Raw genomic sequence first — 26,348 nt, 5'->3', positions numbered from 1 at the left:
TACTCAGAAGGTTGTGTCCAGGGGTCCTCGCAGTAGTGGTTTGTATGTGTTGGAGAATCAAGTGCTTCAGACATTCTATTCCAATCGACAATGTGCAGCTAGTAAAGAAGTTTGGCATCATCGACTTGGTCACTCTAATAACAAGATTCTCCAGCAACTTCAATCAAGCAAGGATATTCAAGTCAATAAGAGCAGAACATCCTCCATTTGTGAGCCTTGCTAGATGGGGAAGAACTCTAGATTAAGTTTTTTTGCTTCTGATTCTCGTGTTTTAAACCCCCTAGATCGAATTCACTGTGATCTTTGGGGACCTTCACCGGTTGTATCAAACCAAGGATTTAAATACTATGTGGTTTTTGTTGATGAGTTCTCTCGATTCTCCTGGTTTTATCCTCTACGAGCCAAGTCTGAGTTCTTTACAGTCTTTATTGCCTTCCAAAAATTTGTCGAAAATCAGCTCAACACTCGTATAAAGGAGTTTCAGAGTGACGGTGGTGTAGAGTTTACAAGCAATCAGCTCAAAGCTCATTTCAGTGCAAACGGTATACATCACATGATTTTATGTCCATATACGCCGCAACAGAATGGCATTGCAGAAAAAAAGCATCGTCATTTGGTTGAACTTGGGTTATCGATGATGTTTCATAGTCACACTCCTCAAAAATTCTGGGTAGAGGCGTTCTACACTGCTAATCACATCATTAACATGCTTCCAACTGTTGCTCGAAAGAATATAAGTCCCTCTAAAACTATGTTTCATCAGAAGCAAGATTACTCGTCTCTGCATGTGTTTGGGTCAGCATGCTATCCATGTCTGCGACCACTGGCTGAGAATAAGTTTGATCCTCGGTCATTGCAATGTGTCTTTGTCTGTTATCACAGTCAATACAAGGGATACAGATGCCTTTATCCACCAACCGGCAAAGTCTACATCTCTAGACATGTTGTCTTTGATGAGGAGGTTCTTCCATTCAAGGAGAACTACAAACATCTGGTGCCACACTACAAAACACCACTTTTGAAAGCCTGGCATGCTACTGATCCTCACGTAGAGACTCCAGTCTGTCCTTCTCCTCAGTGTCTACCAAAACCGTTTTTTGCTGAGGTTCAAAATCCTATTCTAGATGGAAAAGACCAAGTAAATATAAACAATGAGCATGATCAATAAACAAGTACTGAGGAGTCTGATGATGATGGTTCAGATCATGAACAAGAAGTTGAAAAAAAAGTTGTTGCAGATCATGGTGAAGAACAGATCAACAATGCACATCCAATGGTGACCAGGTCAAAAGCTGGTATACACAAGCCTAACACTCGGTATGCTCTTGTTGTTGCTAAGTCTGTGCACAATGAGCCCAAAGGCATTTTATCTGCCATGAAACATCCAGGGTGGAATGAAGCTGTTATGGAAGAGAAAAGAAGGATTTACCTGCTCAAGACTTGGTATCTCACTCCTCCAACCGAAGATATGAATATCCTAGATTCAAAATGGGTCTTCAAAACAAAACTTAAGCCTGATGGAGAGGTGGATAAGCTGAAAGCACGGCTCGTTGCTAAGGGTTTTGGTCAAGAAGAAGGAGTGGACTACTTAGAAATATTCAGTCCAGTAGTTCGCACTGCTACCAACAAAGGTCTTATGTGACAATCTTTCAGCAGTTTATCTCCCTACAAATCCAGCTCTTCGCAACAGGACCAAACACTTCAATAAAGACTTTCACTACATTTGTGAACGAGTGGCTCTAGGGTACATCGAGACACATCATATCCCGGCACACCTACAAATTGTTGATATCTTCACCAAATCATTGTCCAGGCCAATGTTTGATGATCTTCGACGCAAACTTGGTATGTCCTCTGCTACGACGTCGCCCACGCCAAGTTTGAGGGAGAGTGTAGAAGACAAAGATCCAACATCCTTGTTGGGCCTCGACAATTCAATATCACTTGAAGCCCAAATCCAAAGTCAGCACAAGATGACAAAGACTAAAGCAGTCTCGTCTTCAAAACAGAGGAACATTAGTACGGTGAAGACGCTCCACTCCAATCCAAACAGGTTCAAGGTTCTGCAACCTCAAACTGATGAGTCACTCACTACAGCTGGAGGATAAGGTTACTTTAGGAACTCTAGATTGTTCTACTCTTGTATATAAAGAGATGTAAAGACCTAAGGTATTCAGTCAAGTAAATACAAAAGTATCATTCAAGTCTCTCTCTTTGTATTTCAAATCCGTTCAGTCTGAAAATAAATATTTTTAAAAGAATCTTAATTAATAAACTTAAGAGCCTTTGACCCTATAAATAGCCAACCTTAAAACCAGAATTAATATATTCACTAAAGTTTTTTTATAAGCTTTCAAAACACTCCTAATCACAAAATGAAGAATTTCATGAAATTATTTTCTATATTTTTCGTGTTTATTCACATCCAAATAGCATTGTCTCAACCAGCTCGTACAATTGCTCTGCAAATCTAACCTCTATCCAAAACTCTGCATCTCTATTCTTAATCTTGACCCTAGAAGCAAGAACTCAAATATACAAGGTGAGATGATCAAATATACAAGGTGAAATGGAAGCAAGAACTCAAACGTGAAAGGACTTGCTTCCATCTCTATCGATGCAACTTCCAAAAAAGTCCATGAGTTGTTAGTTTATCTCATCTCTGTCTCTAGGAACATCACACAGACCGTGAAATCTTGAAGAAGTACCAAACTTGCATTGATGAGTATGGTGCAGCGGCTCGTAGGTTTTTACCGGCGTCGTTGGCTGATCTTAATGCCGTGAAGTTTTCTCTTGCAAGCTCTGATATGAAAAATGTTGTGTTGGCAATAGATAATTGTGAGGTTCAGTTTGCCGGGAGTTCACTATTGACTGGACATAACAAAGTTGTCCATGATATCGCTGATATGACTGCTGCCATCATCATATATTTTTTTTACGAATTATTAATAAATTTCTATTATTATTTAATATACTATTATGTGACGATATTTAAAAGGAGTAATGAATAATAAACATACTTTCATTTTTATCAACAAATAGTCTTTAACCATAGAAACTTCAATCTATATTCTAAATTATAGAATACCAAATATTCCATATTATACACAAATTCCCTTTTCGGTAGTTCAAAATTAGCATCCCCGTTATGTATACAATGTTTGGTATAATGTATCAGTTATTCGGAAGTAATAGAATCAGATCTTAAAAAATATTTGAAGTACTTTGATTTGAATAAAATCAGAGCTTAAATTCAAAAATTGTTTTTCAGTAACTGATAGAGAAGGATCAAATATCTTTTTTTCTTTTCTGAAGCAAAGTTGGAAGAATGTTGCGAATTATCTATTATCAACCATTGGGCGAACCCTTTATGCTTCAAGGAACAATGCTAATATATACTTTAGTGAGAATTCCGTATCGAAAAAGACAAGTGAGTAGAGCTTAAATGGTCAAGAGGATGGATTATTATTTAATAAATTTTGAAATGAAATTTTACAAACTAGAGGATGGATTATTATTTGTAAAAAATAAACAAGCTAGGTTAGCGAAACCCAGTTGTTCTTGTTTCTTATTATTTATTTTTTTTTTTTTCTGGTGTGATTCGATTCAATTGATCTCTCTGCTTTTTATGTCTTCTGTTTTCTTGGTTAACACGTTATGGAAGAAATCTATTATTAGGTAAGTACAGCCGTCCATATATATATACCGTATAGTTGGTACGACGTTACTGTTCTGTGTTATAAATTCACAAGTTAAGACCAAGACTTTGGCGTTACCATCGATATAAACAAAGCTTCCCATGTTAAAATAGGCATCAACCAGTTTGCTACATCGAATTTTATTGAATAAACTTTGATAGTTTTAAAGACGGATCACATAATTTTGCAAATCATTCAATTGAAAATTTGAACAACGTAGTTCAATGGCTGAAACAGTTTGCTTCACATCCACTCCCACATTGCATATATTGGCAAGAGCTCCTGTATACTTCAGTCCGTAATCCACCGTTGCTCCGCAGTGAGTCTTGAGTCTTCGGAACTCCATTATAAACGTCCTATCCATCTGGTTTATTAATTATAAACTCAACCAATTAAACCAACAAAAGCTAAATATATCATATGGAACCATTTGTAACATAAAAAAAAGTAACAAATCATATATATAAAAGTAAGGTTTTGGTCTCTCCTTATTGGTTGATTTTCATTTAATATTTTCTAATTTTTTTATTTGATTCTAATTATTTAATTGCTTTAAACAATATTTAAGACCTAATTAACACATGGATTTAACTCACACATTAAAATAAAATTATAACTGAAAATAAAATAAATTATGCATTAATCATATTCAACCATTCAATTTTATTCAAACACATTAAATTATTATTGTAACTCCATAATTCTAAATGTAACTTCCATCAATTCTTATCATATAAATAAGCATTCTCATTCTCACATATTGACATTCTTTTACTTTCTCATTTTCACATTCTCCCATTCTCTTCCACTTCTCTCATTCTCTTCTATAATACCTCAAATCATTTTTCATTTTTTTTTGTTTTCAATTTCTTATTTTTGTTGTATAGGTTACAAAAAACAAATAAAATATCATTGTAATTTTTAATGCTAAATTTTAATTTTAGAGACTACATGATATGTATTTTATATTGTTCTTAGTTTAAAAGATTCATCTCCATTATCTATTTGGATTATCATCTTATATGTAATCATTCTTTTCTCCTCTCCCACCAATAGCAAATGTTGTTATATCTCATATGTGTTGTAAGAGTTTGATTCTATATTTTAATCTAGAAAGTATTATATATATTTAACATTGTTTTCAATTTTTATTTTATTTATATAAAAATTAAATATTTCTTTTATATTTCTTGTCTTTCTAATCTATTCATAGTTATTATTTAAATTTCCATAGTTAAATTTAAATTAACATATGTTGGATTTAACAAAAAAAAAATCAAGTTTATTTGAGAATTAGATGTTCCTATTCCTTTTAAATGATCAATGTATAACATATTATACTTTTGAATCAAATTATGGACCCACCAGCACTCACTTTTAAATTAAATGGGTTTTAATTTTAGGACTTGGAAAAAGTATAAAAGTTTGTTTGTAACTCCCATAATAATATCATTATAGTGTTCTCAATGAATTTAATTTAATATAATAGAATACTAGGGATCGACCCGCACATACGTGCAGAGTTTATTTAAAAAAACTAATTTTGATAATCAGTTTGTGAACATACTTTTCTTAGGAATTATATTAATTTGTTTTAATTCGACTTAAACAAAAAGAATGATCAGATTAATTTTTGTTATAAGTAAAGATAACTACACGAAGATATAGTAAGAGAAATATGGTAAGTTTATTCAGGACAAAAAATCTCCTTCTGTCATAGTGGATATAAAACTATTAAAACGATTAAACCCCATTAAAGATAAACACAAATATTTTAAGGGTGAAAATAATTCATGTTTCTTTTCGGCATGTCCCATTCTGAAAATAATAGCATGCTATTATATCATTCCCTAAACTTATGTATACAATTTAATTTAATTTGTAGATCTGAGGTTGTTCTATGTTTGTTTAATCATCAGATGAAAGTAAAATTGTGAGACTTAAATTTGTTAAAAATAAATTCAAAAAAAAAAAATACTTTGTATTTGGGTTAATCTCAGGAACATCTTAAAGAAGAATTTGGCTTTATGTTCACCATATGATTCTAAAATAGCCAAGATTAAAGGTGCCAAAACATACTTGTTTCTATGTTTTTTTCCAATACTAAAACCAATCCAACCAAAGTGTTCTGCTTCTTTGTCTAAAATACTTTAACATCCAACAAAAGTGTTAGCCCTGGGTACTAAAACAAATCCAACCAAATAGTTATGTTTCCCAATATCAGTCGGCGGGTCCAAATTCAAACTGGAAAATATTCCCAAAAGAGAATCTGACACAACACCATTAAGTTGAGTGTTTGTCTTGTGATATCTCTTGGGTTCAAAAGAAAACCAAACTACGGAAGAAAACAAGCTTGAGCAACAACAAACCACAAAAACATGCTTCATTTTTTATTTTAAAAATAAATCTCTATTGAGAATACGTTTTGGTTCTGGAGATATTGGAGTTCGATTTTTGGTAAATTCTGAGTGATACAGATCCTAGTTTCAATTCACATGATGACTATATTTATTGGATAGCTTAGTCGATTTCAGAATATTCTTTGGATTTTCTTAATATCCCTAATTGTTTAATATATTCAATAATTTAAATACAATCCAAACTAATTATTTGATTTCCGATTACTGCTCATAGCTAATAGTTAGGGATATTGATTTAGTTTTGGTTTCCTTAAATGTTTTATATTAATAGTTTTTTCGGTGTAAATCAAATTCCTATATAGTTAGTTTTTTTAAATGCATTATTTGGTATGAATGATTTGCGATTAATGCTTCCAGCTAATAATAGTTAGAGATACTAATATGGTTTTGACATACTAAATGTTTATATTAATAATTTTTTGGTTTTGTTTTGTAGATTTGGAATCTGTTTCGATCAGCTTTCCAGATCCGAATTGGCAACACATGATCCTAACTCAAACATATTGGCTAACAAACAGATCTGCACGTTTAATATATGTTAATTTCCGATTTGCCTTTTTTTTTTAAGCTGTACACATGATCCCGAGTTCAAAAACAAAAGGCGTACTGTTATAAAATTATATATCCGACCAATCACAGTAAAATATAATTTTGGAATTGCTTAACTTATGAGATCTGAATTTAAAATTCATTTTTTTTTACTTTGAGTAGTATGGCAAGTCCAAATAATTAGGATCGTATATTGGAATCTGATTTCTTTATTAAAGTAAAATTTAAAACTATTATTAAGGTAACAAACTTTATTTGATTATGATTTGAAGTTCAAATGCTTGATTATTAAGATAACAAATTAGAAATATTTCCTAAAATATAGGTTAGTTAATTTTATTTTAAATTCAGAATACGATTTTCTTGCAAAATTGATATATTTTCAATCAAAATTTAAAACCAAACATTAATTAAAGAATTATTACAAAAATAAAAATAAGTAAAAATCTCAATTTAAAGAACTGGAATATGCTTAACTTTAAAGTAATCTCAATTTATTGAACTGGAATATTAAGGTTTTCATATTTGTTAACAAACAATAAACTTTTTTTTTCCATATGTATTAAGCCGAATTAATTATCATATTTTTCTTAAGAAACTTTAAAAATCTAAAATAAAATATAATATTCAAATATTTAATTAGATTTCTATAAATATCTCAAAATCTAGAACTAAAATAAATATCTTTATGTTATCTATACAATTTCATATTTACCATATGTTGTTTATTATTTATTTGTTTTAATTATATTGGCAATTGGACCTGTTTGGCAACATGAATATATGATATGTTTATTTTTTTTCCAAAATCTTGTTTTGTACTCCCCAATTAATAGTATAGATGTTAAAAATGTATTAGTATGCACTTAATTGTACTTTTGTAACTCTCAAATAGTTACCTTTGATACATCGATTTCTGTATTATCTATTAAACGAAAGATATATATCTCACTATACCCCTCATAACCTCATATTTCAAATCTCACATAAGTTTATAAATTCTATAATATCATTATATTTCCTTGATGTAATATATATATCATATATTATATGTATATCTTAGATTTTTTAGTTTAATTATTTTTTCTATATGAAACATTATCATTTCATATAAATCTAAGTCCATACACAATTAAAGACTTTAAGATAATAACCTAATAAAGTAGTTGCTGCTTTTTTTTTTTTTTTTTTTTTCTGGAAAATGTATTAGTCTAATAATCTATGGTTAGATTCATTTAGTTATATATGTATGAGACACTGCAAACCTACTGTTTATTATTTTAATTTTTTCTTAATTTAAACATTTTAAATCTCTTTAAGTTATTACCATAATTAAATAAAAAAATATGCATAACTACACCACAAAATAAATTTTATGAAAATATATATCACAATGATTTTGAAATATGACTACACCTACAAAAATATAAAGCATATGGCATGTAAGATATAATATGACTTAATTACACACTAAATATATTATCATTAAAAAAAAATTTGATTTATTTACTTTAGTTAAATTCATATTACGTAGTCTTTAAATTTTAATGTACTCTGCTAACATCTAGTAATTATAATAAGAACCTTAGGAACTCCATTATAAACATCCTCTCCGTAGGGTTTATTAATGATAACTCCAGGCCTAGGATTCTCAGGGGAAAAGGCAATATCATCATACATCATCACTATGATGTTTTCTTCTTTTAGGCCACGATCCATGCTGCGAAGGCTATCAGCATGTATGAAACAAAACATCCCAAACAAATTAATGATGCAAAATGAATTGCAATCTTATAAGCAATGGTATTACGCCTATATATTGCATATATAGAAATATTTACAACAGTTTTTGTTAGATCATTGTCATAAACTATATGCAACAACCATATATGATTACAATAAATAATAACTGCAATTAAATTGCAAATATTTTGCTTACTAATTGCACATATTTTCCTATAATTTAATAGATAACTTACATAATAAAATTAATGATATAATAAACTACTTTTGGTTTTATATACTTTCAAAAATATTAATTGTAATCTTTTTATTTTTAGGAATTTAATTTTCATATAATTATTAAATAAAATTTTCTTTTCACATATGTCAAAATATTATCGATATACACATGTCGCGATTATATGAATTATTAACTTTGAAAATTAAGGTTTATATAATAAAATAATCTAATTTTTGTTATTATAATAGGAAATATGTCTCAATTATGTTGAGATGATTTATAAGTTTTTAAAATTTGGTTATATATAGGCTTTGATTGGTTGCATTCAAATTTGGATCTCAAGTGATGGCTATTACGAATGTGTTTACCACCTTTTGCGATTGAAAAGGAGTAAACTTTCAAAACTCAGCAAAAAGGATTTACAAATTACACAGACTTTAGAAAGCTGGAGAAGTTACATAACAATGAACAAAAAACAAAAAAAAATTAATCAATCCTTTTCTTTTGCATCAAGATTACAACAAATTGTTTTTAACTTTTCAATCAACTCATCATCGATTCGTGGCGAAAGCAAATTCATCGTCGTCTACTAACCGAGAAGCAAAGACGTTATTGGATGCGAAATCATTATCAAACTCTCCTCCTTCCTTTAACCTCTCTATCTTCTCCACTGCATCCATCATCTCTATCCTCCTTTCTTCATCTTCTTCGCAACAACTCAACCCTATCTTCAAAAGGTTTAGCATCTCTGCTTTGCAATTCTTCTTCCCAAACATTTCCTTGTCAAACACGTCACCCGTTTTCTTCTCCTTAACCATGTTACTCACCCAAGTCACCAGGCTCATGTTTGCATCGTACCCTTGGCTTAGGTAATTCTCTGGAAACTTACCTGTTAAAAGCTCCAAGATCAAAACCCCAAGGCACCAAACATCTGTCTTCTTTGTTAAATGTCCTTTTATTGTGTACTCTGGCGATTTATAAGCGATCATTAGATTGTGAGACTGCTCTGAGTTCATCACTGGTCTTAGCGCGTAATCTGTTAAGCGAGGCTCAAATGATTCGTCCAATACAACGTTCGATGACTTGAGATGACCGTGAGGGATTGTTAGGGTTGTAGCTCTTTGAACAAGTAACCTAAACCCTTAGCCACTCCTTGTATGATCTTTTTCCTTGTTGGCCAATCCAATCCAGGTTGATCCAAAGAACGATTCGCTGAAACAGAGCATTTTTGCGTCAAAACTGATTAAGTTCCAATTCTTATCGACAACAAAAATTTTGAGTGTTACATACCGTGAAGATGGCTTGCCAAGCTAAGATTTGGCATGAACTCAGCTATCAAGAGCTTCTCTTCTCTACGGTAATAGTAAGCCACAATAGGCAACAGATTTGGATGGTTCAATCTCCCTAACCGTCTCAAATGCTCATGAAACTCCTCTTTTCCGACATTGTTCATATGCTTATACCTCTTCACGACCATCGTCTGTCCGCTATGTATCCCAGTTTTATAAGAAGCACCAAAGCTACCGCTCCCAAGAACTTCAGCAGAGGCTCTAAGAAGATCTTGAAGGTCAAATCTTTTAATGTCATCTTGCAAAAACAAGAGTTTGCTCTGATCCGGTACCGCTCCTCTCCTACTAGTGTAACTCGATACAGACTCCACGGCATTCTCCTTGTCCGCGGATTGATCGTAATTGTATTTCTCTGTCCTGTCCTGACCCGCGGATGGATAAGCCGACAAACACTTGCGTCTTCTGGTATGAAGGACACAGACCACAAGCGATATGATCATTAGTATTATCCCAATGACAATCAAAACAATTGAAGCCGTGAAGAAAGATTGGTATTTGTTCTTCTCCATGGGACTAAAAGGGAGATTCGGAGACGTCCCCGAGCATGAGCTTAGTGGAGGACCACACAAGTTTTTGTTCCCTGCAAGAAAGATTATGTTTTTACATAAGAACGTTTATAGTTACCAAACATTATTTACAGATATTGAACTGTTGGTTTGGTTACCTGCAAAGGATCCACGATCCATGCTGCGAAGGCTTTCGGGTATAGGTCCCTCGAGGTCATTGTTTTCGAAGCTAACCAACTTAAGGTCCTTCTGTTTAAAATCAGGTACTTGCCCTTGAAACTGATTCCCATTTAGCCTCACCTCTAAAAGCATCGGCAAAGAAGCTAAAGAAGAAGGGATCTTCCCTCGAAACGCGTTGTTTGCCAATATAACCTTCTTCAAATGATGCATGCCATCAAACGTATCCGCAGGTATCTCCCCTGTAAACCGGTTGTTGGACAAGTACAATGACTTCAACGCACCAAACTTCTTGACAGATGGCATTGTACCGTTGAGATCGTTGTTCATGAAGCTTAAGGTTCGTAGATTCTTGATTGGAGATAATGGTTCAAGGTCAAGCTTCCCGGTTAACCCCATTCCTTCGAGTTGTATGCCCCAAACATTACCGGCAAAACAAAGAACGCCGAACCAATTCGCTGAGTTTCGCTTACACGGGGCGACAGAAGGATCCCAACTGCTAATGACCGAAAGCATTTACTAAAGTGTCTTTGAACCTCAAGAGGCAATCTGCGTCTGAACCTGGCAGCGGAACAACCTTCGCCTGGGGCTGAGACATGACCATTATGACTTGACATAATACAATGAAGAGGAAGGTAATGAAGGCTAGCTTTTTCGTTGAGGCGGTGTTGCTTGCAAGCCTAACCGGGTTCTCCCAAGTTAGCATTGCAGCCAACACACGCTATATAGATCGATTCTTCAAGAAGAATTCTACTCTCTTTTTTTTTTTTTTTTTGTTGATCCAAAAGAAATTTTCCTTCTCTCTCTCTAGTCTCTCCTGTCTTGCAAACAAAAGAAAAGAAAAAACGTATGAACAGAAGAGAGGGAACAAAACCCACCAAGAATAGACAAAACCCAAGTTTGCCAATTTTGCAAGACTTGATTTTGTTTGCCTATGTGTGTTGTCTAAAGATTATTTAGATTTTTAGAGATATCTTAGGGAGACCATTCGTTTTTTTGTTTTGTTTTTAGTTATACTATCCTTGTTGTTGTTGTGCTTTGTCATTTCATTTGCTTCCAATTTCTTTTCATTAAATATGATGATGATACTAGAGATGATGATAACCCTAAATATGTATTAAGATGCATTAATTCTATTACAAAATATATATACATATAGCTAAATTCAAGTATTACTACTTTAGTAATGATATTGACGTAATGTGTGTTATGTGGCGACAGCATTGGGACATTTTTTCAAAGAAGTCAAAACCCCAATGGCATAGTGGTAATTAAACACTGAACCATTGGCAAATCTGTCAGGGATATGGCGACCTTGTGGATCAAGTTAAAAAGCATGTATCAGTGTTTTTTTTCCCAACTCATTCAGAGAACTAAAGAGAGAACTACTTACCTGTTTCTCTCGTTTTATTCTTCTCTTCCCATTTGTTTCTTCTTCTTCTTGGGTTGAATCAAAGGACCGAACAACACAGACAAGAAATTGGAATCCCTGTGAAGCAAATTCGAAGAGTTGGTGTCTGATTCGGTTAAGAAGCTTCGTAAACAAGTACTCTCTCTCTCTTTCTCAGGCGATTTTGTCTTTTTTTTTTTTTGGTAAAAAGGCGATTTTGTCTTTGAAACTCAGTGTGTAGAATTCATGAACGTAGTACTCTCTCTCTCTCTCTCTCTCTCTCTCTCTCTCTCTCTCTCTCTCTCAGGAAGTTTGGCTTGGATCCTTTTTAAAAACAAACCCTTTAGAGAGAGACAAAGCTTCGTCAGGACAATGAAGGTGCTAACTTTTGTTGTTCCTTAAAGTCTCTTCATTTTATTTCGATAATCATGGATGTTTTGGTTCTTGATCTGTTTCTTCTCTTCACTCATGGGTTTTTGTGGTTGGTTTTGTTGGAGCATCTTTGCAGCAAAAGATGCGTATCAAGTTGTCAGAGAACAGTGACAAATGCAGGAAGAAAGCAATGAAAGCAGCTGTAGTTGCAAAAGGTAAGTGTCAAACAGATTCAAAGTTTTAAACCGAGAGTGTTTGGTTTTCTAATGGTTGAAAAGTTGAAACTTTTATACAATTGTATCTTGGAATCGCAGGTGTAACCTCAGTGGCTGTGGAAGGAGAATTTGATGACAAGCTTGTGGTGGTTGGTAATGATGTGGATGCGGCTCGTTTGGTAATTGAGTTGAGGAAGAAAGCATGTTTTGCTACTTTAGAGACTCTTGAAGAAGTAAAGCCGGAGAAGAAGAAGCCACAAGTCGATGAAAAGTCCGTTACACCGCATTGCTGCATCGCTCAATGTCCTGTGGTTCACAACGAGCAGCCTAGGTCTGAGATTTATAGAGTAGTGTACGACTCTTATGGTCCAACCACTGGATGCAGAATCATATAAAAGAAGACTGAAGATGAAGATTCCAAATCCGTTCAAAAGTTGATATCTTTTAGACTTTTATTAGTACATGTGTATACAAACGTATCAAAAACAAAATTGCAAATCAAACAACATTTGAGTCCTTTTTTTCCAAGTCAGATTATAAACATACATCAAAACAGATGGAAAGCTGGATCAGAGACGATCTGGATCCCGGGCAAGATGTTCGAGTGTGACCCTTCGCATTGACCGAGCCATTAGTTCATGGGAAGCTCTGATTCTAGCAAGTCTGCTCTGCATACTCTGAAACACAGGATGACTTATTGCCTCACGCACTCTAGCATAATGATCTTGGTCTTCAGAGAAATTAATAAGTGCCTCAGCTGCGTTATCCCTGAGCTCTTCCGACTCATCACCCAACCATTCAATCAGAATCGGTATCATACCGGAATCAGAAAAGGCCTCACGGTCATTCTCATTATAACTCAACTGAGAGATAGCTCCAGAAATCCTCTCTCTGAACTCAAGGGATCCATCTCTCAAAAGCTCGATCAGCAAAGGAATTGCTCCAGACTCTCTAATAACAGATACAGAATGCCTATAACCCGCAAGATCCCATAACACATCAGAAGCCGCCAACTTGGCTTCGTTATCACCTTCTCTCAAGATCCTCACAAGTTGTTCCGCTATCAAAACAGCATTACCCTCAGCTACAGCTAATATACAGAACACATCCTCTGCAATATCTTTCCCCAACGGATCTTGTCCTGAGAGAAGCTCAACGTACAAAGGAATGGAACCAGCTTCAGTAACAGGCCTAATGTACTCGGTCTGAGCAGATATGATACCTAAGGCATTACCAGCTAAAAGCTTTGCCTTATTATCCCCATCTCGATATAGATCCACAAGTGCTTGAATCACTCCTGCTTCAACCAACATTCGCCGAGCTCGTCTAGTAACACCTATCAAGCCGATAGCATGACAAGCTCTCTCTCGGGACGCCAAGTTCCCAACTTTAGCAGCTTCAACAAGAAACTTAAGCCCTCCTGAATGAACAAGAACACGTCTGCTCTCACGTATCGTTGTCAAAGCACTAAGGATCTCTAACAAATACCATCTACTCCCATCATCTTCCCAATTATTCAACTCACGAATCACAATCTCTAAACCACCTAACCTAGCCAAACCAACTCGAATCGAAGATCCAAAAGTAACTAAACTCCACAAACACTTCACCCAAATCCTCCGGAACACATTATCATTATAATCACTATTCTTCTCAAGTAACAACCCTAACAAGCTAGCAATCGCACCACACCTCCCCATCGTAACCGCAAACCCGCCATCTTCACCGCCGTGACATGCGATACGTTTCAAGCAATGCGCGGCGGCAGCTTGAACGGAACGATTTGGATCATCGGAGACACGAAGAAGACCGGCGAGGATCGGAATTGCTCGGGATATATAACTCTCGGGTACTCGAGTCGCTAAATCTGATAACTTTATAATGGATCTTACTCGAATTGGAGCCGAACCAGACGAAATCGAATCCTCGAATCGATTAAACTCTGTTTCCCAATCTGGGTTTTGAAAACCTCTGCTTTCGCTTTCCGTTTCTGAAGAAGAACCCATTTCTGGAGATTAGTAGATTACCAAAAACCTAAGAATAGCAAGAGAGCATGATATGGAGATAATGAGATTTCACATAACAGAGCAAAAGATTGAAACTTGCCACGTCAGTGTTTGACACTTACTAGTTACTACTGCATTGCATTCGAAGAAGACGACTTATTTCGGTTATCTTTAACCAAATTAAATTTGAATAGTTTACATGAACTAATTTGGTTTTCTCGGTTTATTAGGTTACATCGATGCTGTAATAGGAAACAATAAATAAAGGAGTTTTAACACACGTCAGTTTTGTCTATTGACAACGTAATCAGCAAGAAACAGCAATGGAGTTGCCTTGTCTGAATCAAACATTTTAAGATGTTCCCGAGCTTCTCTGTTCAGCTTGTCAGCATATTCTCTCGACTTCTCCACTCCCATCAACTTGGGATACGTTAGCTTTTCTGAGATCAAATCTTTACCGGCGGTTTTCCCTAGCTCTTCCGATGACTTGGTCACATCAAGCACATCATCCACCACCTGAAACATCAACCCAACGCATCTTGCGTAACTCCTAAGGCTTTCGATTTCTTCATCTGACCCACCTCCCACTATACCTCCCATAACAGCTGCCGCTTCAAGCAACGCCGCCGTTTTATGTATATGTATAAACTCAAGATGTTGTAATCCCACTTCATTATTATCGAAGCTCATTCCTTCTCCAGCCAAATCCGCCGCTTGACCCGCAACGAGCCCTTCCGTTCCAATGCCTTTCGCCATCTCTAGAACGGCTCGGAGAACTCTCCTTGGATGAACATCCAAAGAGGTGGATTCCACAGTGTGCTTTATGGCCAAAGCTATGAACGCATCAACTGCCAAGATGGCAATATTTTCGCCAAAGACTTTATGATTTGTGGGTTTTCCGCGGCGGAGGCTGTCATCGTCCATACAAGGTAGATCGTCTTGGATGAGTGATGAAGCATGGATCATCTCAATCGCACATGCGGCAGGCATTGCGGTTGACTCTTTCCCACCCACGAGCTCGCATGCAGCCAGACAAAGCATTGGCCTTATGCGTTTCCCGCCCGAGAATAGCGTGTACCTCATGGCCTCACGGATCTTCATTACTGGCGGCTGGCAGAGTGGAACAGCCTCGTCTAGTGCCTGATTGACAAGCTTAGATTTACGGATCATGTACGACAAGAACTTTTCAGATTCATAGCCTTCAACAATCGGGGTGTGGCTTGGCAGATCAAGGTGGCGGGTCTGGCCGACATTGAAACGCGGCCTTATAAATCTCCAAAACAAGAAGTGAAGAGAGATGAAGATGGAGATGAAAGTGTAAACAAGTGCTTCTTTATTTTCCATCTTTGGCTTTGGTTTGTTCGTTCTTAATCGCAATGTTGATACCATATTTATAGTGGACGAGCTTACTAAATTAGTCAATAAATCACAGTTATTGATTTTTGAAGCAACTGAATTACGTAAAACACAATGAAAACAGCTTACTCTCGTTGTAAGTTGTATATTATCATATGGATCATATATGGATTCATAGCGCCGGGGCACGTTGGGAGCGTTTACAAAACTGTTGGCTAGCACGCTAACATTATTATAAGGGAAAAACAAAAATGTCATTAACTACTCTCATGTTTCGCTAGCTAGTATGTAAATGCATATAATTACCGTTGCATTTACTACTTAACATGTGAGCTTTAATCAAAAAAAGACTAATTTTCTCTCTGTTTTCTTAGCAATTATTGTATGCAATTATTCAAAACGCAAAAGACAAAATATTTTTAATTCCGTTTGATATTTATGTTGTAATAGAATAATTGAGGAAAACAATAAAGGAGTGTAATTCAAACATGAATTTAAGTAAAATATTAAACAAAGCTTAATCCATTAATTGTTACTACTAAAGTACTGTAGTTGACCAAAAAAAAAATAATAAAGTACTAATCAAATATATAATCAGTTATAATAAGTTCGAAGTGGTTAACATTCACATGTTCCCTCAAGATCTCTCATTAACAATCTCCGAAACTGGAAAGTTCATTGACAAAAAAAGTAGCATCAACAACTCAAATCAAAAATAAGAAAAATCTGTAATTTGTATTATTTCTCTCTTTATTTTTAATTTAAGAGATTGAACAGGTTGAAAAAATTATTCAACCAATTTTCACTATTTGCATTGTAAAGGTTGAAGGAGGTTGGAAAAAATTATTCAGCCCGTTCAACTCAAAAAATTGAAAAAATAAACTAATTCTACAGCAAAAATCTTCAACTTGTTCAATTACAATTTTGGAGATGAATGAGTTGAATATTATTCAATCCAGTTTTGTTCAACCCATTTTTTTTTTATTTTTTGCATCCATTTGCAGCAATAGTTTCAACTAGTTTAGCATGTGCATATAGAGCTTTCAGAATTATTGTATGCCAAATATATAGTACAAAATACAAATTGATGGAAACCCCAATATATCCTGCTTTAGTGATTGCATCCAAAGGGACAAGTGAAGACCGTTAGCCATTAAGTAGAATATGAGGCCTAAGTTTGTATACGGGTCTCGTGTGTTTTATTGCATTTTTTTTACGTATCCAAATTTTGAATTCTTGTTATTATACTTTTCATTGGACACATATTTTGGTTGTTAAGCTTTTGTTGAGCAATAGTGTCAGTTTTGTCTGTTGAGAATGTAATCAGCGAGAGACAACAAAGGAGCCACCTTGTCTAAATCAAACCCTTGAAGATGTTCCCGAGCTTCTCTGTTCAATCTCTCTGCATATTCCCTCGATTTTTCCATTCCCATCAGTCTTGGGTACGTTAGCTTTCCGGCGATCAAATCTTTACCTGCAGTCTTTCCCAACTCCTCCGATGACTTGGTCACATCAAGCACATCATCCACCACCTGAAACATCAACCCAATGCATCTTGCGTAACTCCTAAGCTTCTCTATTTCTTCATCCGACCCACCTCCCATTATAGCTCCCGTGACAGCTGCCGCTTCAAGCAACGCTGCCGTTTTATGAATATGTATAAACTCAAGATGCTCTAATCCCACTTCGTTATTATCAAAGCTCATACCTTCTCCAGCCAAATCCGCCGCTTGACCTGCAACAAGCCCCTCCGTCCCCACTGCTTTCACCATCTCCTGAACGGCCCTGAGAACCCTCTCTGGAGGTACGTCCATTAAGGTTGATGTCGCGGCCTTTTGGACAGCCAAAGCTATGAGCGCATCAGAAGCTAATATGGCTATACCTTCTCCAAAGACTATATGGTTAGTGGGTTTCCCACGGCGGAGGCTGTCGTCGTCCATGCAAGGGAGGTCGTCTAGGATGAGAGACGATGCGTGGAGCATCTCAACCCCACATGCAGCGGCCATTGCGGTTGACTCATGTCCACCCACGAGCTCGCATGCAGCTAAGCAAAGCATTGGTCTTACACGTTTGCCATCCGAGAGAAGCGTATACCTCATAGCCTCATGGATCTTGAGTACTGGCTCGCAGAAAGGAACGGCCTCTTCTAGTGCTTTATTGACGGACTTAGCCTTATTGGCCATATAAGACATGAACTCAAACTTATAGCTCTTGGGAGAAGTCAGACGGGCGCCGCGGATGTTAAGGTGGCGGTTCAGCCTCAACGTAGACGTAACTTCAGTGTAACGTGGCCGGAATCTCCAGAACAAGAGTTGGAGAGAGAAGAAGAAGGAGATGAGAGTGTAAACAAGAGCTTCTCGAGTATCCATATTTGGCTATCTTGGTTTGATTTTTGGAAAAAACTTGGACTGCTGGTATATTTATAATGAGAGAATGTAGGGTTTACTTAATAAAATAAATTAATTAATCGTACGCCTATTAAGTAGTAAATTCTCAACGCTAAACCACCATGCCTATCTGTTGTTTTAAGTTGTACGTAATATGATTTCACAATAGCGTCGAGTCACGTCTGGAAAGCTGGCTGCTTGCAAGATAACATGTGTTCTACATACGTCACTTTAATTTTGCTCAATGATCACGTTTCTATATACGAGAAAAAGAATCAGAACTATCATTTACTACTCCCATGTGATTGACGATCGACTTAAATTGAGAACTAATCTAAACAAATCGTTAGTTTCATTTGCATTACTACTATAACAGTTAACACGTGATCGTTACATGTATGAAAACATTATTTTTCTTTCTTTCGAATCAAGCATTATCTACAAATATAATTAAGAATAATTGCACTCAAACGAGACAACAAAAAATAATAACAAACTCATTTCATTGCCAAGCGAGCAAAAGTGAATATGTTATAAATAAACGTCGAGTCACGTTGTGAGCTGGCTGCTTGCACGATAACATTATTTTTTCTTCTTTCGTATTAAACATCATCTACAAAATTAAAAATAATTGCCCTCAAACGTGTTATTTTAAGATCCTTTCTTTGGTCTCCAAAACAATGATACTATATGGTTCTAATGACGACATGATTTTATTTACAAAATAACCGTCTAAAACCACGAGGCTTCTTGTATATGACTTGTTTGTGCTCCGTTAATGATGTACTATCAACCTTAGGTGTAGGAGGCACCGTGTCTTTTGCGGGCTGTGTCTCAGTTCCGTTTGCAGGAGGAGCCTCAAGTTTCTTGGGAGGTGGAGGTGGGTTTAAGTTTGCATCTTTATACTCGACGCCATATTCCATTGCCGACAGTTCAATCCCTGTCTTCACGAGCATCTTCATGAGCACTCCAATTTCAATGTTCCCACATAAGTATGCCATCGGAGGAGATCCCATAGCTGCAGGTTGTGCGTCTAAGGTAAAAGATACACCTGAAACCAAACCCACATGAATCAAAACTAAACAAAAACCTAAAACATTTTTGTCCAAAAATTGATGATCTAGCTAGAGAAAAATACTGAACCTTGGATGGTCTTCAAAGCTCCCATGATTTTCTTATACCAACTTATTTCTAATGTGTTTATCTCGAAGCGACATCTCTAGAGAAGCCAAAAAACACACAATGTTAAATTTAAAACCATTGATAAGTACTGGAAGCAGTGAAAAAGGAAAGAAGTTGTGAGAAATATAACAAACCATGAAGTGGGAATTTGGTCTCCGGGTTCCTTGTGGATCCTCTTCATATCCATAATCAATTCGGAAAAGCTCAACGTACCTTCTCGCTACATACAATTTCTTAATGAATACGATAGGATCAACTTCTCCCCGTAGATATACCAACCAGTCTGACACATCGAGCTTTAAACCTTTCATGTTTCAGAGAATGACAAACACAGTTTTAATTAGTCTTGTGTATTTGACAAGAAAATCTTCAAGGCTCAAAGTTCTTTAATTACCTCCAATGCCCTTGTAGATTTTATTTAACATCTTTTCATAACCTTTGAGTCCAATATTCACACCAAAAACACATGTCTGTTTCATAAAGTTACGCTGGAAATATTAGAGGAGGATCAAGAAAAATATAGATTATTTATTGGAAAAAGATGTATTAAAACAGAGAATTACTTACCAATGGAGTAGCCTGCATCGTTCTGAGTTTCTTCTAGAGCTGTGTAATGCTTAGATGATAATTGGAACAACTTAGATTAGATGAGCTTGAATTAGCTTCTATGATTCTAGTTTCCTCTTTTATTTGTCCGTATATTTTTTTGTTTCCATAATGTAGAGATTTATTGCCTTTTAGCTTAGTAATCGTATATAAAATCATAACTAGAAATATTCCATATACACAAAAACTTTCCAATTTCTTTACCACTACGGCACTCATATATCATGTGAGTTTTCTTTTTTTGTTTTTTGGTGAGCCAAGCGGATTTTATTTTAACAAAAAGTAAGCCACCGTCGATTTGGCAAAAGAGGATTCTCGTCAATCAAAGTCTTATATCTCATAAGATTTTCTTTTGGATTTGCAAGATGAACAAATAAAAAAATGAATTACCAAGTCTGCACGCCACAAACAAGATTATTCAAATCAAATACAGTGGAACAAATAATTCAACGGGGAAAAAGCCAAAACCAAATTGCCTTGTGAAAAAAAGGACATCAGAATACTATTATTAGCACCAAGTGGAAAAATAAGCAGAACAAAGGTGTGTGTGTATATACCAATCAGATCCAAGAAGGGTCTTCAAGTTATGCACTGTGGTATATGTTTCTACATTCCTTCGTCCTCGATAGCTGAGCTCTTCTGATTTAGTGGCTGCAATGCAGATTCTGGTAACGTGTTTTGCTTTAGATTCTTTTTTATTGTTGCCACTTCCAACTTGTGTCTCCTCTTCAACTTTTCCATTTTCTTCTTTAGCTTCTCGTTTTCTTCTTCTGCTTCATTGAACTTTTCCTACAACCAAATATGTTCATAGTGGGAGGCCAAAACTCAGAAAACAATGTCACACTCACAAACCATGGTTTTCATCAATTAGAATTTGAAAACTTTGTTTTGTTACCTCAGCAGCTGATGCTGATTGTTCGGCTTCTCTGAGTCTAACAAGAACTTCTCCAGCAGTATGAACAGCTTCAGCAGTATTCCTTAGTTGAATCTTGAGGCTTACGTTTTCTCTCTTCAACAAATCCCTTTCTCGTTCTCTTTCTACTCTAAGAGCTGAGAGCTCAGTAGCAAGTGACTTCGCGAAACGAGAACCGCAACCCTTTTTTCCAGCCTTTGCTACTGCCTTCTTCAACTCTGTTATCCATTCCACTGTTGCTTTATGCTTTGATCCTAAGTCGTTGTACTTCTCTTGTAGCTCTGTGTAGTGTTCAACAAACCTGGCATGACCTAGAACAGATCTTCGAAGTGCATCCTCTAACTCCTCAGAAGATAGTTTCTCTTGTTTAAGCTGTGCTTCAGCTTCATCTGCACGCGTACGTTGAGTTTCAATCTCAATTCTGAGTTCATCGGTCAATGATATCCACTCGCTTTCCATTTCTGTGCACTTGAGTCTTTCTTCTTCTATATCTTTTTCAGAAGTCTTGTTACGCAATTGAAATGAACGAGCCAACAGAGATGACCTCAGTTCGTCAGTGGACATGGTTACAGGCGTCTGCAACTTGGCTTTCAGATCTTCAATTTCTTTGAGTAATGCCTCCTTCTCGCCAATATCAAAGTCTGTCTTTTTGGAGTCGTCATCCGGGATTTGTTTTACGTCATATTTTTCAGTTATGACTTCTGCTTGGCCACTCTCAACAACATCAGTACAGCTGAGATGCTGCAGAACCATTTAATTGGGATATATGTTACAATCTCTCATATTTTTCCACTATAGATATGGTCAGAGTAAGCTGAAGTAAGTACCAACCTGGTTTTCATTTGCAGAAGGAAGTCGTTCTCCATTACTTGCTCCCACAAGTTCTTCTGTTTCATCCTCAGTTTGAAGTTTGTGTTGCTCTACCTGAAAAAGATAATTTAGTAACCAGACTGCTTAACCATATGTGTTATTCAAGTTTTCAATAGACATTAGACACAGAAATTGGGTTACCAGGCGCGTTAGCTGTTCAATCTTGGCTGCTTGCTCTATGCACAATTTTTCAAGCTTTTGCTGCTTCTCAATAACCCCCTCCATATGATATCCATCCTGATTCATAATGAATCCAACAATGTTAGCTTCAGGATAGCTGTCATTTTAATTAAAATCTATAAAACATACTTTCTATGCTATATCACTTGTTATACTTACTCCCTCAACTACACTTGATAATTTGGAGCTGCAAATTCTGCAGGAAGAACAGAGTGGCGACAGAGGTAGTCGATCATCTGTTAAAGATTTATCATCCTGTAGTATCTCTGTAGGAGGTTGCATGGTCAAATTATCAGAAGACAAAGAAACTGAGCATCGGTTTGATGCAGGGTTTAGCGGATTGTCAATAATATCCAAGCCTCTCCGCAGACTTGCAGCTAGAGACTCTGTAGAACCTGCGAATATCGTGCTTCCGCGTAAAGATGATCTGATATGTTGGCTCTCTGCAAAACAGGTGGACTTTATGCTCTGCGCCAGGCTATTCTGATTCCGGAGACATGATGAAGAGAGAGCTATGCTCTTCCTTAAAGAGTCTCTGATTTTAGGTGACTCTGACTGGATTGGTTCTTGCAAGATTAAGGATTGACGGCAGGGAATGACTGAAATGCGGTTTTCGAATGCAAATTCCTTTGTCTTTAATTTATTAACTGTATCTGCACTGTCTTCGTCATGTTCTTTCAAAGATTCACCAGAACCTTTATCTTCAGCTTCTGAACAAATCTCATCATCGTCCATATCATCGTCCATAAGCTCTGATTCGTCGAATGCTGTTACAAACGAAGAGCTGACTGACTCTCTGCTGACAGGGAGCTTCTTTAGTTTCTGGTTGAATGAACCACGCAAGGACTTGATCTGCTGATGCAGTTCCTTTACATCATCTTCATCAACTGTTATCTCTTCCTCGTCATTATCAATTTTTGGCAGCATCAAAGAGCGGTTAAGACTGACTCTTAGTTGATTCAAGCTTTCACGTGCATTCTTAGCTCCAAAATAATCGTTTTTACTCCCAACAGAATGACAAATATCGGCTTTGGCTCTTGTCAGTTCTTCCTGCAAAATTGGTTGTAAATGATATTTGAATGACATCCAACTTCGAAAACCGAAAGATAAAAAAGGCAATGGTGTTGGTGGAAGAGGGTATTACTTTTAGCAGACGAATCTGGTCACTCAAATCATTCACATCTTCTTCCGAGATCTCATTTATCATTGGCTTGTTTCCCATGGCTTTAGCCCGCTCACCAAATCTAAGAGTGCTCATCGTTCTTTTTGTGTCTCTGTGTTACACAAACGAGCTCTATTAGTACATCTAGTGTGCATCCTGTCATTAAGATGCTTAAGTGTTTTGAGCTTTATTCTTTCAGCATATTTAGCATTAATTTGAATGTTCACAAGATCATAGTATTGATTGAATCTTAGTACTTGGTACCATCAGGCTATTATCTTTAGATTTAACTAATTAGTGATAACAAGGTGAAGAAAAATACTTGTCGCTCGGAAAAATGTTGCACAGGATAGTGAGTTTTGAATTTCCACCAAGAGATTCTTGCAATAAATGCGTCAAGCATGAGGTTTTATGAAGACTGCGATCGGATATTCCAGGGTGAACGTTTTTCGCCAGAGCGTTTACAACATGGCTGCAACAATAGTTAAGAATGAAAATGTTAATAGAACACTAATGAAGTGGTTTAATTTTTGTTCCCTATTTTGGATGCTGATTTCTTAGTTGAGACCTATGAAAGTAACACAGGGAGTTCATAAAGATATACCCGAGCTCAGACAGAGACTTCTTCAAAAACTTTTCTTCCTCCACACAATGTTTAGTAGCGTCACGTACATTTGTTCCCACTCCAGCAAGATCAACAAGGTTGATCCTGCTTGTTCTGGTAGTATTGAAACATCTTGATGAGGCTCCCTGTGCGCAGATAGTATTTGATCATTCGCTCATCAGATTGGAATACGCAAAGATAGTCAAAAAAATAAGTATACCTTATTCCAAGACTCGACAATGAAAGAAAATATGACGTGTGATCGAGAACTTTGAAAACTTGTGCTAGTTGCTCCAACTTTTCTGCTTGAAAGGCCCTGAAAAGCAGAAGAAAGTGTACACCGGAACATGAGATATAGAGTTGGAATCAGTGGAGAAATGATTACTTCATCAACAGAAGCAAATAGCGGTTTCCAAGATATAGTGAAACGCTATACATAATATTCATAACCTTGAACACTTAATAGATGAAGCTGGCATGATACCTTCATAAGTATTTGAGCAACATCCTCGTAGCTATCTACATATTCCTCGGTCAACTTCTCGACATAAATACCATTCTTTGTATCATCCTTTATCTGCCGTATGAGACAATAAATAATAATAAAAAATTACACTCAACAAAGATTAGCAGTGGGAAGAAAACTGAATACTAGTGAAGCTAACCTTAAGGTTTCTCTGGGTTTGATCGATCAAATCACTGATTTGTCCATTGTATATCTGCAGGAAACGATTGAACAAACTCAGTCAGGAAATTCAAAAAGCATGTTTTGTCAAAAGAAAGAATCCTTCATATGGGTTTGGAAAATACCTCAAGAAAGGAACAACGGCACTGATAGTTCACTTCTTTTCCTGCGGACTTCATCTTCTCCTGCACAATTGGGAAAAGGGTGACGCTCATTCATTAACCAACCAATCCTAACTCTCACAATCAAACAAAACCTTTTAGGAAATATAGTAAGAAGCATAACTTACTCTCTGGATTTCAGAAAACAGCATCTGAAAGATTCGAGGCGCGAGTCCTTGCTCGCCTTTAGGAGATGGATCCTCAAGCATTGAACCTGCAGGACCCCACATTGTATAGGTCTTGCCACTTCCATTCTAAGAGGAATCCAACAAAAGAGAAATATTTTCAACAACTTCGTATGGTGATCAAATTGGTCTCAGTAGGTAGCTCCTAAAAAACAATCATTCAATACCTGTCCATATGATAACACACTAGTGTTGTAACCTGATAATGCATCCCGAACCAAAGGAACACCTACTAGTTGAAACACATCATCCTGGCATCAACAACAAGTAATAAACAAGTCAGACAAACACAATACAATAAAAGACAGCTCCTGATTTTTGTGTGTGTGAGAAAGAGAGTGGAACCTGATTTAGAATAGAGTCGAGAACAGAATCAAATGTAAACTGGCGATCCCTAACAGAATAGGAATCATTGGAAACTTTTTTAACTTTCCAGCAATACTCCTTTGTAGGTTTAATCCTCACCACAACCTTTTTGATATACAAAAATTGAGTTAGAACTTAGAACCCCCCCAATTTTTTTATAAGGAAAGAAAAGCAAAAGGCTCTTAATTTCCTTAAATCCGAGCAAAAGGATTCTCCAAAATTAGAAAGAACCAACCTTTACATGTGGATTCGAGGCTTCTTCTTCTTCTTCTTCCACTTCATTTCGAAGTTTCACTGCCGACACTCCCTTTCTCTGAAAAGGAATCACACAAAATTCAATCAACTGAGAAGAATCAACAAGACTCGAACCCATTAGGGGAAACATAGAAAAGAATCACACAATTCAATTCACTTACCCGAGACGATGAAACTTCACCTCGGCGATTGAATGATTTAGAGACGGATCGATTTCGCGGAGTGTGGATGTTTGGGTCGTGAGGAGGGAAGTTTTCGATGTCGGATCTAGGGTTCAAATGGGCGGATACGGATTTGGGTAGAAAACTCCATTTAGAGGAAGTGGGTAAGGCTCCGGTGAAGCGATTGTCTGCCATAGCTACCCAAAATAATGTCACAGCAGCTTGCGAGATCCAGCGATCGTGAGAGAAAGAGAGAATGGGAGAGAGAGAGAGAGACGAGTGAAAGATTCAAAATTTGAAGGAGAGGGAAATGAAAAAAAGTAATGATAAATTTTTGTTTGAATTCACTAAAATTAAAGATTCAAACTTTGATATTATCTATTCCTTCGGAATTCGGATCTACTTTACTCGACCGTTGTAGGATACTTTCCTTTTTTTTTTTTTTTTTTATCATATTTAAAAAGAAAAACAAATGATTGGTTATTAGGTGAGATATAATAGTTGATGCAGTTACAAAGATTTTGAATGGCCGGGGGACATTAATTTCTATAAAATTTCATGTATTCATTCATGCTTTGGTAAATCTAGTTTGATTGGTTTTAGTTACAAAGCTAGTCACTTTGATATATT

General features: G+C 36.1%; 6 protein-coding genes and 2 pseudogenes across 7 annotated transcripts; 2 read left to right on the top strand and 6 right to left on the bottom strand.

Moving 5' to 3' along the window:
* The first annotated feature begins 2,372 nt into the window (after window positions 1-2,372).
* On the top strand, window positions 2,373-3,011 carry LOC147926477 (pectinesterase inhibitor-like; annotated as a pseudogene).
* Window positions 3,012-8,960: 5,949 nt separating this feature from the next.
* Window positions 8,961-11,486, bottom strand: LOC104765896 (pollen receptor-like kinase 4). The gene is given in 5 exon segments (XM_010489685.2): window positions 8,961-9,744; window positions 9,747-9,842; window positions 9,921-10,559; window positions 10,644-11,172; window positions 11,174-11,486. Coding segments are annotated over 5 exon segments (2,022 nt in total). The 5' UTR covers window positions 11,369-11,486; the 3' UTR covers window positions 8,961-9,181.
* Window positions 11,487-12,359: 873 nt separating this feature from the next.
* LOC104746425 (heavy metal-associated isoprenylated plant protein 47-like) lies at window positions 12,360-13,157 on the top strand. The gene is made up of 2 exons (XM_087487670.1): window positions 12,360-12,639; window positions 12,739-13,157. The coding sequence occupies exons 1-2, from the start codon at window positions 12,567-12,569 to the stop codon at window positions 13,032-13,034; spliced, it is 369 nt and encodes a 122-aa protein (XP_087343796.1). The 5' UTR covers window positions 12,360-12,566; the 3' UTR covers window positions 13,035-13,157.
* LOC104746424 (uncharacterized) lies at window positions 13,062-14,766 on the bottom strand. Its single transcript, XM_010467897.3, has one exon. The coding sequence runs from the start codon at window positions 14,643-14,645 to the stop codon at window positions 13,209-13,211; it is 1,437 nt and encodes a 478-aa protein (XP_010466199.2). The 5' UTR covers window positions 14,646-14,766; the 3' UTR covers window positions 13,062-13,208.
* A 23-nt stretch (window positions 14,767-14,789) lies between these two features.
* LOC104746423 (geranylgeranyl pyrophosphate synthase 10, mitochondrial pseudogene) lies at window positions 14,790-16,002 on the bottom strand (annotated as a pseudogene). The gene has a single exon (XR_015581774.1). The product of XR_015581774.1 is annotated as a geranylgeranyl pyrophosphate synthase 10, mitochondrial pseudogene (transcript).
* Window positions 16,003-17,299: 1,297 nt separating this feature from the next.
* Window positions 17,300-18,370, bottom strand: LOC104746421 (geranylgeranyl pyrophosphate synthase 10, mitochondrial-like). The gene is made up of 2 exons (XM_019236963.2): window positions 17,710-18,370; window positions 17,300-17,622 (listed from the first exon to the last, which is right to left on the bottom strand). Exons 1-2 carry the CDS (start codon window positions 18,368-18,370, stop codon window positions 17,300-17,302), a joined length of 984 nt encoding a protein of 327 aa, XP_019092508.2.
* A 649-nt stretch (window positions 18,371-19,019) lies between these two features.
* Window positions 19,020-20,268, bottom strand: LOC104748358 (uncharacterized). The gene is made up of 5 exons (XM_087486879.1): window positions 20,138-20,268; window positions 19,965-20,040; window positions 19,705-19,874; window positions 19,532-19,607; window positions 19,020-19,439 (listed from the first exon to the last, which is right to left on the bottom strand). Exons 1-5 carry the CDS (start codon window positions 20,153-20,155, stop codon window positions 19,102-19,104), a joined length of 678 nt encoding a protein of 225 aa, XP_087343005.1. The 5' UTR covers window positions 20,156-20,268; the 3' UTR covers window positions 19,020-19,101.
* Window positions 20,269-20,542: 274 nt separating this feature from the next.
* Window positions 20,543-26,232, bottom strand: LOC104746420 (kinesin-like protein KIN-12F). The gene is made up of 17 exons (XM_087487668.1): window positions 25,719-26,232; window positions 25,538-25,615; window positions 25,282-25,407; window positions 25,104-25,187; window positions 24,880-25,005; window positions 24,716-24,775; window positions 24,571-24,624; window positions 24,390-24,482; window positions 24,126-24,221; window positions 23,906-24,051; window positions 23,624-23,773; window positions 23,284-23,413; window positions 22,299-23,189; window positions 22,101-22,196; window positions 21,921-22,013; window positions 21,072-21,830; window positions 20,543-20,965 (listed from the first exon to the last, which is right to left on the bottom strand). Exons 1-17 carry the CDS (start codon window positions 25,911-25,913, stop codon window positions 20,783-20,785), a joined length of 3,360 nt encoding a protein of 1,119 aa, XP_087343794.1. The 5' UTR covers window positions 25,914-26,232; the 3' UTR covers window positions 20,543-20,782.
* Between the last annotated feature and the right edge of the window lie 116 nt (window positions 26,233-26,348).

The sequence above is a fragment of the Camelina sativa genome, chromosome 15 (genome assembly GCF_030686135.1).
Source record: "Camelina sativa cultivar CO46 ecotype springtype chromosome 15, ASM3068613v1".
Lineage (NCBI taxonomy): Eukaryota > Viridiplantae > Streptophyta > Magnoliopsida > Brassicales > Brassicaceae > Camelina > Camelina sativa.
This window is presented reverse-complemented; position numbering and strand designations above follow the sequence as displayed.